Genomic DNA, 18,446 nt, shown 5'->3' with positions numbered 1-18,446 from the left:
ATGCCTGTTACCGTCAGTTGCCTGCCATGAGATTCACTTTGTTAAGAACTACTGACCGCACCATTGGTTGATCCTAAAGTCGATCTGAAAGGATAATCCATCGTCCCTTGTTTTTACGAAGAAATAATCCATACATCCACTGTTCCATTAACTAACACCCATAGTAACTAGTGACCTGGGGATGTGGAAAGAATCAGTGGGTGGGAGATCTGGAGTAAATTCGACAACCCAATTTCACCTCATTGCTACATTAACCAAATAACCACCCACAAATAACAAAATGTAAACGTAGAGTAAACTCAAAGACAGCATCCGAGAGTAACAGAGCAATCGCTTCGTCAAGCGTTCCGTCAGTCTAGGGCAATAATTCAATTGGTGGATGGTGGACTTTAGACTAGAACTAGAAGCCATATGGAATGAAATCATCTATCATTCAACTTCAGTTTTATAGAGGCTACAAAATTCATATTCTTTGGGGCAGAGAGAACTGCATCGTTTCAAAACTGGCCATATACAGATACATTTAATTTAATGTAACCATGTCACTACAAGTTGGAAAGGAAAATGTGGAAATACTGAATTGAATGACCTTCATTCATGAATAAAAAATCCAGGGTACACAAAAAAAGCACATCGAAATTCCGTATGGGATATGCACAGCATTTATATTATTATATGGCCATTACGAAGGCATCTAATCAATCTAAAGCAACAAGTCTGCAAAACTGTTAAAACAATCATTTACCTAGCAAGTTTTTTTAGGAATTGAACATGTGTTTTTTCCTTATCTACATACCAATTCATCTCATAATCAGCTGTACATGCTACAGAGAAGTTTAGTGACACGCACGTCAATGGGGATCATTCACAATTGTTGGTCAAGATATGGGTCCCTTGGAGATCTTTCTCCAGCTCCCAAATATCCTGTCACACTCTCTGAAACAACGGAAACCCAACCATTCAACCATGAGGTGCTACGAGTCAGCCATCCAGTCTGAGCTTCGTTGTTTTCTTCGAGCCTGCTCTTTTGTTCTTCCTCCAGCAGGATATCAATCCACCTCTTCGCCATGAACTCTTTGACAGCTTCGACTCCTCCGGCCACAACCTCCATCGGAGGAAGGACAAGTGGATTTTGGTCCAAGTTTAGCTTGGTTAGCTTGTCCAGTCGACCAATGGTGTCTGGAAGGGCATGGATTTGATTGTTGCTCAGGTCAAGTTCCCTAAGATTCGTCAGATCACCAAGTGTGTCAGGAAGCTCTATCAAGTCACTAAAATTGCTACTCAGATTTAGGACCTCCAGATTTGTCAACTTCCCAATAGCATGTGGCAGGCCACGGAGCTCATTGAAGTGGACATCCAAATGACGCAAAGTCGTCATCTCACAAATGGAAGTCGGTAGGGAACGGATCTTATTGAGGTGGCATGAGAGCCTTCTTAGATTAACTAGTTCATACCCAATGTTTGTTGGTAAATATGTCAGATCGTTGAAGCTTGCATCCAGTTCTTCCAGTGATCTGCACCGAAATTCTCCTCAAATGAGAGACATGGTTTAAAAGCTTTTCATAATAATGTTCAAAATGACAGAGCATGTCTGCAAAAAACACAGAAAACAATGAACTACCTGCAATGGCAAATGCTATCAGGTAGTGCCTTCAACTTATTTCCTGATACATCTAGGATCTTCAAATTAAGTAACAAACCAATGGAATCTGGCAAGGACTCCAAAAGGTTGGAAGAAAGATTAAGCTCCTCCAGATTTTCAAGCCCAGCTATTGAATCAGGAATAACCTGGTTCCTCGGACAAATATCCCAGATAAGAGAAAAAAAAAACAAGGGAAAACAAGTTAGTTGCTCCAAACATGTAATAATCACAAAATATGAAAACGTGCATACTCTGAGCTTAAAAGAAAAATGTAATTTTATAGCATTGAGGTGGTAGATTACTTCCTTACTCTTCATCTCTGAAGTACAATAGAACTGTCTTGAGCTCAAAAAGTAAATTTCTTTGACATTGAAACTAGAGTACTGAGATCCAGTAGAAGTGGTACTAAAGAAGTCAAATAAGTAGTTTTGCTGAAATAAAACTGAAAACTAAACAAGATAGTAATATCTTCATTTCCTTTATAGCAAATAAGAATAGTAAGCAGCATGATGCAAAGTAGTTGTTTGCTCTAAAATATTGAGTTTTATGCAGGTCCAGCCTTCTTCATGTCTCGAGAACTATTTTTAATATACAGTGAGAAGACATTTTACCTGCAAATGGGAGGCAGATCTTGGATGGTTCTTTGGTAGCAAACGAATGTATTGACTCGAGGATCAAAGCTGATTTACCAGGTATTATTTGCAAACTAGACATGGAAAAAGCTTATGATACATCCAACGGAGGTTTGTGCAATATCTCATAAGAAGAATGGGTTTCATGTCAAATGGAGAAAGTGGATCTCTCCATCCAGGTAAATGGTATTCCCAGAGGCTTTTTTGCTGTACAGAGAGGATTGAGGCAAGGTGATCCCATCTCCCCTTTCCTCTTCATCATTGTAGTGGAAACTCTTAGCAAACTAGTAAGTAGAGCTCCAGATCACAAAAGTTTTAAGGTTGCAACAAACAGTGAAACTTGCCTTTCTTGAGATGTTTGCTGATTTGTTTTGAAGCTGCTTCAGGCTCAAAGATCAACCTCCAAAAAAGTTATTTGATTCCTGTCAGTGAGGTCCCAAACATTGAAAGCCTTGCAGAAGTCTTAGGATGCAGGGTCAGATTCCTCCCTTCCAAGTTTGTAGAGCTGCCTTTGGGAGCAAACTACATATCAAAAGAGATCTGGGATCTGGTGGTTGAGAGGATCCAGAAAAACCTAGCAGGTTGGAAAAAGCCTTATCTTTCAAAGTGTAGGAAGATACAAATTCAGAGTGTTCTTTCAATTTTGCCTAGATATTTTATGTCATTCTTTATGGCTCCTGCTTCAGTTCTAGCTTCCTTGGAAAAGGTTCAAAGAGATTTTCTTTGGGATGGGAGAGAGGAAGAGAAGAAGTTTCATTTGATTGCCTGGACAAGTCTGTAAGCCGAAAAAGTGGTTTAGGTGTAAGACCATTGAACCAGATCAACAGAGCTCTTCTTTCAAAGTGGCCATGGAGGTTTGCTCTTGAAAAGCAGGTTTTCTGGAGATCTATTATAAGTTGTAAGTATAGGAAACTGATTTGGGGTGTGAAACAAATCTTGTAAAGAAGTCCTATGGCACAAGTTTGTGGAAAGGAATCATGCAAAACAGGGAGGAGTTTGAGAAAGTCCTCTTCTGGGAAGATAGGTGGTGCAGCACTCTACCCCTAAGCCAAGCTTTCCCAGGTATCTATGCCTTGGAAGGCAATAAATCTGCCCTACGGTTGGAAGAGAATAAATTAGCTTGTTATGAAACTTTGGGTGGGCAACAGGTTTGGATCCCTCGATTGTGCCTCCCTTCTTCAGAACCTTAACTCTACCTGATGTTCAATATTTCCCTGTAAAAGAGGTCTGTAGTAAGACTATCCCCCCTAGGATTAGAAGTTTTTGTTGGAACTTCCTAGAAAGAATCAATTCATGTGAATTGTTTCAAAGAAAGAGACCTGAAAGTTGTTTATCCCCTCACTAGTGTGTTCTCCGTAATGCCGATGGTGAGAATTGCCATCACTTATTAATCTTCTACACTTTCGTTAAAGGTATTTGGAAATGGTTTCTCTCTTTGTTTGGGTGTAGGTGGTCCCCCCTGCCGAATGTGCAAAGCTTGTTTGACTCTACAACTTTCAGTTGGCCAAAGAACAGGGAAAGGATAATGTGGAGATGTGTGAGGGCTGCTATAATTTGGACCATAAGAAAGGAACTCAAGATTATTTTCAGATAAGGAGAGAAGCAGAGAAGCTATCATAGAAGTGGTTTTCAACAGGGTGGTACACCGGATCAAGTCCTTGGAACTTTTTAAAGATTTTCCAATGGAAGTTTTCTTAAGAAGATGGAAGGAAGTTACTTCTTCAGTCTTGGTCAAGGATGCCTTAATTCCTGTTTGGACCCCCCCCCCCCAACTAGTGGGTTTGCTAAGCTGAATTTTGACAGAAGCAGTGCTAGAAATCCAGGACCATCAAAAATTGGGCGTGTTTTTAGGGATGAGGAAGGAAATATAATTGCTTTCTTTTCAATTCCAATTTGAAAGGGAAATTCCCTACGGGCTGAGATATTGGCAGCTTTAGAAGGGGTAAAAAGGGCAAAGGATATGAACATTAGAAAGTTGTTTATTGAGCAAAATTCCAAGTTGGTGGTGGGCTGGCTAAAGGAAGAGAGTGGTTTTTGGAATTACAACAAAGAAAGGAAAAGGTTCAAGTGGTTAACATAAGACATTGCTTTTGAGGAAAAAAGTTAACTATAAAGGAGAGGTACACGAGGCATTGTACACGACAGATAAAACTCTCAGAAAATTACGAAGGCATAGAGCTATCACTAAAGAGAAAATCCCTGTGACCACCAGATTTAGCTAGACTATCAGCTTCAGAGTTTAGCTCCCTCGGAACACAGACCACCTGGGCACTTAAAGAAGCAAGAATGTCTCTCGCTTCAGCTAGGTAGTGAGCTAAGGCCCACGGCCCACTGTCAGGACTAGAAAGCCAGTGTTGGCTGAATCTCCTTTAATGGTAAGTTTTCGTAAGCCCATGTCTTTTGCAATCCTGATGCCGGTTAGAGCTGCCAAGACTTCTACCTTTGTTGAGGAGGCAATTCCAATCGGCCCACTAAAAGCCCAATTGATACCATTTTTATTTCGAATTACACCTCGAATGCCCACTGTACCTGGGTTTCCAAAAGCATTCCCATCAAAATACAAGGTCGTCTCGCCATCCACATCAGATCTGAAGCTACGGGTAGTGTTGAGCTGTATTTGTTTAGAGTGAAGGAAATTTACAATGTTTCTTTGGAGGTCATCAAAGGGGACACCTCTGAAATGGGATGAGCTGGAAGTCCATAGGAAGCATCTGTAACATATTAGAGAAATCAGCTCCTCAAAGTTTTTTGTTCTGTTGGTAAATACCCTATTGTTTCTCTCTTCCCAAATGCTCCAGAAAATAGCATGAGCAACAGATTGCAATAAGATTTTCCCTCTTTTGCTTAATCCTCTTCCTGACCATTGCCTTAAGCAATCAGCCACATTTTCAGGGAAAACCCAGCTGTATTCAAACAAAGATAAAAGAAGTTCCAGCATTTTCTAGTTTCCTCACAGTGGAGCAGAATACGGTTGGTGGATTCCCCATCTTAAAGCAGAAGCAACAGCCATGTGGAGATAAATAAGACCTGCCATGGTTCTTTTCCTGAAGGAGGTCATAAGTGTTGATTTTCTTTAAGCTGGCTTCCCACACAAAAAGACATACCCTGGTAGGGATATGAGCACACCAGATTCTCTTGTAGGGGTATTGATCATTAGTTTGTTCTTCCCTAACTAAAGCTTTGAAGCAAGATTTGGTTGAAAACTTACCTGATGGGTGAAAGGTTCAAACACAAAGGTCAGGGAAATTTTGTGTGTGGTAGACCTCTCTGAGGGTGTCCAAGAAGCTAGAGATTTCACTAATTTCTGGGTCCCTTAGAGGTCTCCTAAGGGTTAGATTCCAATTTAAGTAAGGAGGGGAGGGGGGTAAAACCTGGGATATGAAAGCTTCTTGGTTTAAGGTAAGGCTGAATAGGCGAGGGAAGGAGTTGGCTATAGTAGAGTTACCTCACCACAGGTCAGTCCAAAACTTAATTCTATCACCCTTTCCCACTTTGTATCTGATAAAGGATATGAAAAAATTGTAAGTCCAGATTATACCTTTCCAAAGGTGGGTGTCTTTGATACGATTCAAGTGAAGCTTGCTATTCCAACCGTTGGCGTCCTTCCCATATTTGCTAGTGATTACAGCAGCCCAAAGTGCATTTGGCTCTAGAGGGAATCGCCACAACCATTTACTGAGAAGAGCTGTGTTTCTTTCTTTCAAATGACCTACTCCCAAACCTCCATTCTCCTTTGGTTTGCCAACCTGAGACCACTTCACAAGGTGTGAGCCCCTTTCCCCCCCTCCTTCCCAAATAAAGTTTCTCTGAAGTTTTTCTAACTGAATGGCTATCTTGTTGGGCATGCGGAAGATGGAAAGGTAGTAGGTGGGGAGGTTTGCCAAGGATGCTCTAACTAGAGTAAGGTTAACACAAGACATTTAAGTAAAGGTGCTTTGGGTCAAAAGAAGTGTCAATTTCTTTCCTGATGATCTCACAAAGCAAGGGGTGAATGGGGCCTCTATGTTTTGTGCTCAAGCTTTTTACCTTGTTATGGTAGTGATTGAATTTCTATGGGAGAGTTAAGAGAGTTTATCTCTCCCTGGGGCTGGATCTGGAAGTTGTTTAACCATTGTTGTTTATATGGGTTGACAACAGAGAATGTGAATCATACTCTCATCCACTGCAAATTCTCTGCCACAGTTTGGGCCCATTGTTTCATCCTGTTTGGGGTTTCTTGGGCTGTATCTCAAGATATGGAATCACAGATCTAATCCTGGCATTTGGAAGGCCTATCAAAGAGGGGAAAGATCCTTTGGGGCATGGTGCCTGGAGCAATCTGCTAGTCGGTTTGGAAAGAAAGAAATTACAAGGCTTTTACTAATCAAGCTCTGCCAGTTGAGAGGATTTGTGGCAAAGTGGAGGGGTTTCTGGTGAAGTGGGCTACCATCCAGTCTTCAGAGGCTTTAACTTTAGTCACTTCTACAGCGGCTGGGATAGAATCATTTGGGATGAAAACTGTCTTTTGACCTGTTTATCTGTTGTTTCTTTGCGCTATTTGTGTGATTAATCTCAGTGCTGTTGTACCAAGGGAATGTCTCCCTTAGCCTGTACTTTACATCTTGATAAAAATTTCATTTTCACCTTTCAAACAAAAAAAAAAAACAGTGAGAAGACATTTTGACTGCAAATCAATATCTTAATTTATCAGTGACATGCATCATCATATGCCTCTCCCTTGTGTGGAAGCAAGTTTTGCACCTAGCAGAGGAATTGCCAACGTCTTTGTTTCTTGTGATAGATATCCTACTGAAATGCATAAACCTACTTTTCTTTGTTTGGGCTACCATCCTTCTCTCTCCAGTATTGAGGTGAAGGGAAGAGTAGTAAACTCAAAGGAGGAAATTGAAAGCTGATTCGTGGACCATTTCAAGTCAATCCTTGCCTCCTTTCATTACTTTTCTTTGTTTGGGCTACCATCCTTCTCTCTCCAGTATTGAGGTGGAGGGAAGAGTAGTAAACTCAAAGGAGGAAATTGAAAGCTGATTCGTGGACCATTTCAAGTCAATCATTGCCTCCTTTCATGAAAGCAATTCAGAATTGGGAGAATTACAGTGGGACAAAGTGACAAAATCCGAAGCTACCCTCCTAGAAAGAGCTTTTAGTGTAGAGGAGGTACACGAAGCAATTTTCTCGATGGGTAGATCTAAAGCTCCAGGGCCGGATGGATTTCCAATGGCTTTCTATCAGGATTGTTGGGAAATCTTGAAAAATGAGTTAATGGATGTATTTGTGGAATTCTATCAAAAAGGGAAGTTATCGCCTGGAGCAAATGCAACTTTTATTGCTTTAGTGCCAAAAAAAAAAGAGGCCAAAACCCTAGGGATTACAGACCGTTAAGTCTTGTGAGTAGCTTGTATAAGATCATTGCTAAAGTCCTGGCTGGTAGGTTGAAGAATGTCTTGCCCTTTGTTATCTCTCAGAACCATAGAGCTTCTGTAGAAGGGAGACAAATTGTGGATCAAATCTTAGTAGCAAATGAATGTGTGGTAGCTAAGAAAAAACAAGGCAGCAAAGGCTTGATGTGTAAATTGGACCTAGAAAAAGCTTATGATATGGTGGATTGGTCCTTCCTGCTAAATCTCATGGAAAAGATGGGTTTAGGTGAAAGATGGAGAGTGTAGATTAAAGGATGTATTAGCTCAGCACATTTTTCTATCTTGATGAATAGGGTAGCAAAAGATTTCTTCCAGGCTAAAAGAGGACTCAGACAGGGTGATCCCTTATCCCCATTCTTATTCACTTTTGTGGCTAAGGTCTTGAGTAGACAAATCATCAAGGCTGACCAAGATAACCAGTTTAAACGTTAGAGTATTGGTAAATCAGAAGTGGTGGTTTCTCACTTGTAATTTGTTGATGATATAATCATTTTTTGTGAAAGTTGTAATGAATCCAGTTTAAGGAATCTGAAAGTTTGGTGGACAAGTTTCAACAAGCCTCCAAACTGAAAGTGAATTGGGGAAAAAGCTGTATAGCTGGAATAAACATTGAGGAGGGGGACATCCAAGCCATGGCAAATTTGCTAGGCTGTGAAGTGAAAAGATGGCCTCTAGAATACTTAAGTATTGCCCTTGGGGGGGAATCTGAAAGCTGAAAGCTTTTGGAAGCCAGTGTTAGAGAGGTTCACAAAAAAGTTAGCAATGTGGAAGAGAAATTATATTTCCTTGGGGGGAAGAATCACCTTAATAAAATCTACCCTAGCAAACCTACCCACTTATTTCCACTCCACCTTTAAGATCCCAATGAAAATAGCTAGGAAGTCGGAGAAGATTATGAGGGATTTTTTGTGGGAACCTAACGATAAAAAGAAGGATCATTCAGTGAAGTGGGAGCAAGTTTGTTACCCTAAGGAGTAGAGTGGCCTAGGTATAGGGAACATATTAAAGAAAAATAAGACCCTTCTAGGGAAATGGTTGTGGAGATTCCCTTGTGAAGATAGGTTGTGGCACAAGGTCATTAAAAACATTCACGGTGAAGCAGATAACGGTTGGGATGCAAAACTAGATTCCAATGCAGCTCCAAATTCCCCCTAGAAGGCAATCTTTGAGGTACTACCAACATTTCTTCAATTTATCTAGTTTGATGTTGGATGTCGCAATAAAGTTTTATTCTGGGAAGACCTTTGGGGGTTGGGGATTTGCCTCTTATGGTTAAATTCCCAGACCTCTACTCCTTATCAAACCATAAAAACAAACCTGTTGCTAGGTTTGGTTTGCTTTCAGATTTGGGTATCTCTTGGGATTTTGGCTTCAGAAGAGGGTTGAGGGAAAATGAATGTGAGTCCCTAGTGCTTTTGATCTCAACACTTGAGAAGGTCTACTTAGACCAATCTATAGTTGATAGTAGAGTATGGTCCGCAACTCCTGATCGTTTATTTTCTTGTGCATCCTTCTTTGGTTTGCTCACTCACTCTGATCCTTTGGGGGTGAACTTCCTAGTGAGAGAAATCTGGTGTAAACCGATCCCTCCAAAAGTACAAGCTTTCTATTGGGTAGTGTTCCTAGGGAAGGTAAACACCTATGATGTGCTACAAAAAAGGAGGCCAAACAAATGCCTCTCTCCTCATGTGTGTGTCCTTTGTATGGATTATGGTGAAACCCTACCACACTTACTTTTATCCTGCTCTTTTGTTTCTGGTATTTGGAATGTTGTTGTTCTCTCTTTAGATGCAGATGGGCTCCCCCACAAGATGTGGTAAGTCTATTCAGCCCCTTTTTCTTGAGGCAACAAAAGAAAAGAGAAAAGTGCTTATGGAAGGCAGCAAAAGCTACTAAAGTATGGACTATATGGGAGGAAAGAAACCTAAGACTTTTCTCTGAAAAAAGTAAATCAAAGGAGGAAGTTATTGAAGCCATAAAGAACTGCACAATGGGTGATGACCATGGAGCTATTCAAAAATTTCTCCATGAATGAGATTCTAAGTTGGACTAAAGTAGCACAAACTGATGCACCCAAAGTAGTTGTGAGAGTGGAATGGAAGCCACCTGCACTGAACAAATTAAAACTAAACTTTGATGAGAGTTCCTTTGGTAACCCAGGAAGGGGGGGGCATAAGGGGTGTGATTAGAAATCATCTGGGTGTGGTGGTGGCACTCTTCTCAAGACTAATAGGTATTGGTGACTCAATACAGGCTGAATCTCTAGCCCTACTTCAAGGTCTAAAGATGGCTGAGCAGATAGGAACAACAGATTTAGAAATAGGAGACTCACTGTTGGTCATTTCTTGGGCTAAAAACATCACATTAGTACCTCGGAAGCTCAAATTTATCTTCAGAGAAATTGACATACTTGCAAGGAGGCTCAACTCTCAGTTTGGTTGGGTTAAACAGAATGCAAATGGGATGGCAGATAACCTAGTAAAACAGGGGGCAAATAGATCTACCTTGTACTGGGCAGAACTGTAGCTGATTGTATGTGGTTGCAGATTAGGTTAATGCATTTCTGCAACCTATAACTATTGTAACTGATTGTAACTTTTCTCTGTTATTAATTAAAATCAAAATTTTTGCTGATCAAAAAAAAAAAATCTCCTGTTTCCAAAGCACTGTCTGAACCACTAAATTTCAATTGAATTATCATGCAGAATAGTGTTATTCCCTTGAGTTATTGGGGTCATGTCTCAGGTTAGCAGGGAACTAGCTCCATAGTTATTCATGATCTTATTCACAGATTATCATAATACCAGGATTCCCCAGCTAGGGTTGCAGAACGTACATAATGAACAATCTCAACTCAACTGAACTGTACTTATCCTTACTCCAACCAAATGGGGTTGACTACATGAATTATATATCTTGTGTCACCATTTCACTCTATCAAGGGACATCAATTGCTAAAATGTGCGCCCTCAAACGATTTCTTACTACCTCCAACCATGTTCTTATTGGTCTACCCCTAGATTATCTAGACCCTTCAACTTGCAGCATAATACTTCTTAGTGGTGCAATAGGTGGTCTTCTATACACATAAATAAACCATCTTAGGCCTCATTTGATAACACTTTTCAGAGGTCTGGTTGCTTTTCAGACACCAGATTCGTTTGGTATTGCGTCTGAAAATCGATCCGAAATCTTTTTCAGATCTGAAATTTTATGTTAATAGCCTAGCACTTATGCATTCAGACGTAGTTGAGAGGTGCGTAAAAGACATAAGTGCTCTCAAAAAAATTTTAATATTACATGTTTTTGTTCTTCATTTAACTTGAATCGAACCTTCACTATGACTTACGAAGCTCCACCGCAGGTCCACCACCACCGCCACTGCACTCTCTCTCTCTCTCTTGTATTTCCACCACCGCTGCTGCAACTTGCAGCGGCAGCAGTTCCATCTCTCTCGCTCTCACTCTCTCTCTCCCCTGTCTTCCCGTCGCCACCGCTGCAGCAGCGGTGGCGGTTCCGCCGCTCTCTCTCGCTCTCGCTCTCTCACTCTCTCTTCTCGCTCTCTCGCACTCACTCTCACTCTCTCTCTCTCTCTCACTCTCACTCTCTCTCTCCCTCCTATCTTCTCGCCACTGCCATCGCTGCTGCAAGTTGCAGCGGTGGCGATTCTGCCGCTCTCTCTCTCTCTCTCTCTCTCTCGCCACCGCTGCAACTTACAACAGTGGCGGTTCCGCCGCTCTCTCTCGCTCTCGCTCTCACTCTCTCTCTTGCTCTCACTCTCACTCTCTCTTCTCGCTCTCTCTCTCTCTCCCTCCTATCTTCTTGCCACCGCCACTGCAAGTTGCAGCGGTGGCGGTTCCACCGCTCTCTCTCACTCTCACTATCTCATCTCGCTCTCTCACTCTCTCTCTCTCCCTCCTCGCCACCCTCACCACCCCTGCAAGTTGTAGCGGTGGCGGTTCCGCCGCTCTCTCTCGCTCTCTCTCTTCTCTCTCTCTCTCCTATCTTCTCGCCACCGCCACCTATTAACTATTAATTATTAAACATTAATTATTTTTTATTTTTATTAATTATTAATATTTAATAATTATTTTTTATTAAACATTACTAATATTAATTATTTTTATTAAATAATCATTTTTAATTATTTCACTAATTTTTAAAAATTATTTTATTTTTATTTGTGTAAATTATTAATTATTAATTATTAATTATTTTAATATTTTTATAGTTATTTATTATTTTTTTAATTTTAATTGTTTCATTTATTAATTAGTAAATACTAATTTATTATTTTTTATTTGTATTGTTTCAATGTTATTTTGAGGTTGAAAATTATTTTTTATGAAATAATGCAAATTGAACTTAACATTTACAAATAATATGTTCTAAAGGTAAAATAGTAAAATCAGTAATTTCATATGGTAAAAGGTTGATCTAACAGAAACAAACTTATGAATTCAGAGCCTCTAAAAAGTAGAAAAGCATCTATGCCTCTTTTCAGATTTCAGACACTTTTAATATCTTTTTAACTTTTCAGATCTTAATTTTCAAATTTATCAAACGCCACCTTAGCCTACTTCCCATCATTTTGTCACCTAGCAAGACTATTTTGGGATTCCCATGAATACACTCATTTGTAACCTCATCCTTTGTGATTGTGATTTTACTATTCATCTGTCTCGACATCTACAAATCTACCAAACATATATTTTTTTTCTTGAAAAGGGTAAAGTATCATTAAAAGACAAACAGCATACAGGGAGTATACACTGAAGGTGCTAAAGAAGGCACCAAAAACACTACAAAACCCAGATCCGCTACATGTAAGAGCCAGATTTGGCACAAAACTATAAACCAAATCAAGAATCCCAAAACACAAACATCGGCAGACAAAACTCAAGCATGAACGCCAAACTAAGCCTCCTGGAATAGGCAAAACAGGCATCACGCAGATCGACCCAGGGTTGCTGAATTGCCCCTCCCCCTAGTACTGCGAGATCCTTTGGGGGTGGATTAGAAACCACCATGTCGTAGAAGCCTGATAGTTGTCTTGATTTCCTATCACCATGTCGTACAAATCTACCAAACATATACTTTGACCATACATAATGAACAAACTCCTATTTTAAAATAAAGATGCCTAAATATGGACACAATTAGTTCCCAAAAAAAAATTATGGAAACTATCAGGCATTAGCTTCAATTCAATGGGAAATATTTAGCAAGAAAGAAGAATAGCAACCAGAAATTTTCCGTGTACAAGAGAGAGAACAAAGATTAACCTCTAGCTGATTGGTTGAAAGGTTGAGCACAACTAAGCCGTGAAGTTTTCCGAAAGCCTCCGGAAGAAACCTTAGTTGGCGCCCGGGAAGCTCCACTCTCTCCAATCCCTTCCCGAGCGCCTCTTGCAAGATCCCAACAACTTCTTCATTTACTTCTTCATCGGCCGTGGGCACAGAGTCTTCCGGGTGCCCCTCTGCCGCGGCGGCGGAATCATAAATCCTGACCAGCCTTTCCTCGGCATCCTTCAACAGTTTCTCGTAGGCCTCGTGCATGCCGTCCAATTGCACCACTGCTTTGTAAATGTTCTTCTCCTTCTCTGCCGCCTGTCGACATTCCTTCTCCTTCTCCGCCTGCTGAGAGCGCCATTGCAGTCGATCGACGCCATCAGGACGAGGTGCTAAGACGATATCTTCAAGCTGCTTGGACAGCCTCGCTTCAATCTCGGCGATCTTGGCTCGGGCTGTATCAACGGCCTCGTGATCGGGACGGTCCCCGAGGGTTTGGAGGATAGATCGAGCTTGCGCAACGTCGGAGACAGCAAGGGTCATGGAAGCGAGGACCTTCGGGTGATTCAAATGGGGCATCTTCTCTGTCAACGGCCCAGCCACTTTGCTGGAGCTTGAGTCATCGGACGGAATAGGTGGTTGTTCGACGTCGTACTGAAGCGAGTCGGAACCGGCGAGGGTTTTAGTACCCAGCTGGGGAAGGTTAGAATTGATTCGGGACATGACATAGGAGAGAATTGGGAATTTTTTAGGGTTTGGATCCATCGTGAGAGAGAGAGAGAGAATGAGAGATTGAAGACAGAGAACTCAAATTGAAAATGATTAGAGCAGATCCAAGGACTTGATGTCACTGCACTCTGGACCGACTGGAGTAATCAAGCAACAGCGGACATTATCATCGCCCTAGTTTAGCACTATGGGTGCAAATGGATCGGATCTTGTCGGATTGGATCGGATAATATAATCTCGCATCGAATTCTGATCGGATATTTATTTTTTATTAATAAATATATCAGCAGAGGGGCCCAGCGAACCGTCGAGCTGTTGATCCGTTGATCTGGTCCTTGGTCAAAAATTATTGAATCCGTTAATAATTCATTGACTTAAGCGGTCGAACCGTCAATTTGTTGACTTGTTTAATGATTTTTGGCCATTTTTTAATATTTTTAATTGGGAATCATTCAGGCAATCGGATTTATTTTATCCTAATCTCGGTTCATGGCCAAAAGTCATTGAATCAGTCAACAACCCATCGACCCAAGCAATTGAACCATTGACCCATTTAATGGTTTTTGGTCATTTTTTTATTTTTTTAATTTTTGTTGTCAGAACGAGCCATCCATTCGAACCGAACAGTCAAACCGTCAACCCAAAAACCGATGGCTAGAACGGTTCCGTTTTCAAGTCATATGAGTCACACACTTGAATGACATAACATGTATGGTATTGCTTAATGGACATCACACACTCAACTTTTTGCTTGTACTTTTTTTTTGTCAAAATGGGTCATTCATTTTTTTATTTTTTTAATTGGGAACCATCTAGGCAACCAGTTCCGTTTTACCCTAATCCCAATCCCTGGCCAAAAACCATTGATCGGTCAATAACCCATTGACCCGAGTAGTCGAACCGTTAACCCATTGACCCATTCAATGGTTTTTGGCCATTTTTTTATTTTTTAATTTTTGTTGTCAAAACGGCCCATCCATTCAAAACGGACGGTCAAATCAACCCGAAAATTAGTGGCCAGAAATCCTGACAACCCCGAAAGCCTCATCTGATTAGAACATGGACATCTAGCTATAAATAGGTAATCTCCGCCTAAGGTAAGGGACTTTTGGACTTTGAATACATCTGCTCTACTTCTTCTGCTTTGACCAACACCATTCTTTCCTGCTCGACTTGACCACCTACCCTTCCATTCAATTGACTTGAAAGTCAAAGCGCCTACCCGAGGAATAACTCCTCGGGCCTCTAACCTTCCCTCTTAGTTGTAGATTCCAATGCGTGGCATCATCCTTCCCCCTCAGCTTCGTCCAGTTGGTAGGATTATCTGACTGTGTTCTCAGTTCAGGGTACCTTGGTTCAGACAACATCATAAAGGCGCCGTTTGTGGGAAGCGCACAAAAAGCCATTTCCCAAACCTCCTACACACTCAAAACAGCCATGCCTAGAAATACATAATGACCTCTCTAGAGCCCATTCCCCATCACGGGGTTCCTGCTCTCACCGCAGCTCTCCACCTTAAAAGACCTTATAGCGGACCACGGTCGATCCTACATAATTCCTAGCTATGTAACAGAAGGTTGACCGCATCTTTGCAATGATGGAGACACTGGGACATCTAGCTCAAGCCCCTCAGACTGTCCACCCTATCACGCAGGCACTTACTATGGCTGATCTGCACACTGAGGACCCCAAAAAGCACCACACAGACAAGCACAAGGTTCAGTTCGACCATGAAAGGCAGCAGTCACCTAGAAGACCAAACTCCCTAGTCCAGTCTTGTGCACATGAGATTCACAGCAAGTCACACCACTCTACCTTAGTACCAGTGAAAGAACGGCTCGGCCAGCGTCCACCACAACCACTGATCTCGATAGCCAAGTCCAATTCGATTCGAGATCAACCTACAATTCCAAAGGGAGAGAAGTCTGTGGACGTGACCCCAGTTGAGAGACACTAAGATCAGGAAATTGAGAGGACAGCTAGCTGAACTGGAAGTATGACCCCAATCTTCATTCAAGAGATTGTGGACGAGCTTCCACCAGCTGGTTGGTGACCCCCTCAGTTCGAGAAGTACGACGAAGCCTCGGATCTCAATGACCATGTCAAAGGATTCAAGGCCATGAAGATGGTGCACGACTCTTCTGAAGGTCTCATGTGAAAGGCTTCTGTCACCACCCTTCGTGGAGTTGCCAAAACTTTGTATGCCTCCCTTCCTCCGTGGTCTATATCCTCCTAGGAGCAGTTGGAGACACAATTTTTAGCATAGTTCACCACTAGTCAGTGACACTAGAAGACGTCAACCAGCCTCATGTAGGTGTGGCAGAGGAAGGGAGAAACCTTAAGAGATTACTTGGTGAGGTTTAATGCCGAGGCCCTATAGGTCTGAGTCTTGGAACAATTTGTAGCAGTGACAACTATCATAAGCGGCTTGCACTCCTCTGCGTTCAGCTTCTCACTACAAAAGAATCCCTCCCCCAAAACTAATGGCGCTCATGAAGCATGCACAAAAGTACATGAACGCGGAAGAAGCTTAGGCACTATAGAGGAGCGAGGAAGAGTAGTAAAACTAGAAAAGAAGAGACCATGACAGTGCAGGTCGGATCATGAGAGCAAAGCAAGACTGGCGACCTGACCAAAGACCAAGGACCCCGTCGTTGACATATAGGAACTTCACTCCCCTGAATAAACCACGGTTCGAGATACTGATGCAAATCCTCGACCACAGCTTTGTCAGGTTGCCCAAGAAGATAAATTCCCAGAATAACAAGAGAAGCCAAGACAAAAACTACGACTTCTATCGAGACCACGACCACGAGATTGAAAACAGTTACAACCTGCGCCACCACTTAGAGGACCTCGTCAGGCACAGATAGCTTGGTGGGTTTGTGGATATCAAGGAGCACAAGCTAAAGGAGGAAGTGCATTGCCCCAATGCACCACCAACCTGAGCTCCCCCAGCAGGAGTCATTATTGTCATCTCAAGTGGAATGGCTTCTGAGCTCGGCCCACAAGGCCTATTCCAAGCTACATCAAGTTAAAGACAAGGAATAGAAAAGACGGTGGCAAGATGATCCAATCACCTTAACTAACAATGATCACAAGGGTGTCAAAACAAATATTGGTAAACACAGGAAGCTCAATCGATATCCTCTTTGAAGAAGCCTTTGAGCAACTCGACATCAGCAGGGATCGTCTTACACCGGTCAACACTCCCTTGGTGGATTTCTTTGGGGACTCCTTCATGCCCCAGGGGAAGATCGCCCTACCACTATTGATAGGGGACAGTAACATCACCACCACGACAATGGTCGACTTCATTGTTGTCCGTATCCTTTCCCCTTACAACGTCATCCTCGGTCGGCCAACACTAAATGCTCTATGGGCCTCAGTTTCTCCACACCACCTATAAGTGGAGTTCTCAACCCCATACAGAGTAAGCGTTGCTCGTGGAAACCAAAAGACCACGAGGCAATGCTACCTAACGGCTTGTTGAGGAAGACCACACATCGCCGAGACTCTCAGCACGGAGAGCATGGACCTGAGGAATGAATTGCGGACACAACATGGCCAGTCCATGGAATACCTCATCTAGGTGCCCCTCTCCAGTGAATACCTCAAGAAGACGGTCTAGGTTGGGTCCCTCCTGGAAGACCATCTTCAAGATTATAGTATAGCTCCTCAAGGATAACGCCGACATGTTTGCCTAGTTAGCGGCAAACATTGGGATTGACCCTAGGGTCATCACCCATTTCCTAAATAAAGACCCATGCTACCGACCTGTGAGGTAGAAGAAGAGAAGTTTTGCCTAAAAATAGTGGCAATTAATCAACAAAGGAGGTGCAAAAATTTCTTGATGCCGAATTCATTCAAGAAGTCAAGTACTCGAACTGGTTGGTGAAGAATTTTCACAACCGTTAGATAGATCTCGAAGATTTATCCTGCCAAGGCTGACATTGATGTGCCACCAAGTGGGTTGGGGTGGCTTGTCTCAGTTGCCAGGGTGAGACCTGAGGCACATATAGTGTGGGATTTCTTGAAACCCTGAACCAGACCAAATTCCAATATTGCCCTGGATCTTGGAGATAGATGGGCAAAACTGGAATGTTACACTTGACCCCTAGACTCGATTATGGTACTGCACTAGGTGTTTGATTGGGCTATCTTCGATGTGCCAATCTATGATTTCCTTAGAGGGGGTCAAAACTTGGGTATATTGGGGTAGTCGGAGAATTCACCTGAATGGGTGATAATAGTGACAGGACCAACCCCTTTGTCAAACAAAGTAAATGATCGAGGAATGCACTCTCTCTGATGGAAACCTAAACTACCGATAGTTGATTTCAAATTGTTGAGATTTGTTTTTGCAAAATATATTTATATAGATATATACATGAAGGGGATGAGAGATCCATTCCATGGACGCCCGAAGATTGCGGAATAAGGAGCGAATTTCAAAAATTTTTCTCTCCCTTCAACTAGGAATCACATTCCCTATTTAGAAAATCATATTTTCAAGGATCATTCTTGAACCTTAAACTGAACCAGATCTAAACCAAAAGGAGTAGGAGAGAACTATACCTGATACGGATAAGTAATATCTCCCAACGAAGGTGTTCATGCCCAATGAAGGATCCAAAGACTGCTCCCACTGAAGATGGCGCAGTGCAGGATGGAGCAGAATCAGTAGTGTTCTTCCCCAAGAACTCTGTCCTTCGCAAGAATCAGTAGAATGGTA

The 18,446-nt window shown here is 42.0% G+C and overlaps 1 protein-coding gene across 1 annotated transcript; it reads right to left on the bottom strand.

The window, feature by feature from the left end:
• Positions 1-627: 627 nt before the first annotated feature.
• LOC104612001 (plant intracellular Ras-group-related LRR protein 1-like) lies at positions 628-13,909 on the bottom strand. The gene is made up of 3 exons (XM_010279303.3): positions 12,977-13,909; positions 1,622-1,788; positions 628-1,514 (listed from the first exon to the last, which is right to left on the bottom strand). The coding sequence occupies exons 1-3, from the start codon at positions 13,745-13,747 to the stop codon at positions 866-868; spliced, it is 1,587 nt and encodes a 528-aa protein (XP_010277605.1). The 5' UTR covers positions 13,748-13,909; the 3' UTR covers positions 628-865.
• Between the last annotated feature and the right edge of the window lie 4,537 nt (positions 13,910-18,446).

The sequence above is a fragment of the Nelumbo nucifera genome, chromosome 2 (genome assembly GCF_055504915.1).
Source record: "Nelumbo nucifera cultivar China Antique chromosome 2, China Antique-T2T, whole genome shotgun sequence".
Lineage (NCBI taxonomy): Eukaryota > Viridiplantae > Streptophyta > Magnoliopsida > Proteales > Nelumbonaceae > Nelumbo > Nelumbo nucifera.
The sequence above is the reverse complement of the archived record's forward strand: the minus strand, read 5'-3'. Positions and strand labels throughout refer to the sequence as shown.

Excerpts from the sequence above, each read along its gene's own strand:
- LOC104612001 (XM_010279303.3), bottom strand. The coding sequence starts at position 13,747 with ATGGATCCAAACCCTAAAAAATTCCCAATTCTCTCCTATGTCATGTCC. Across the intron at positions 1,789-12,976 it reads TTTCAACCAATCAGCTAGAG|GTTATTCCTGATTCAATAGC; the intron begins GTTAATCTTTGT and ends CCGAGGAACCAG. Across the intron at positions 1,515-1,621 it reads GATAGCATTTGCCATTGCAG|ATCACTGGAAGAACTGGATG; the intron begins GTAGTTCATTGT and ends ATTTCGGTGCAG.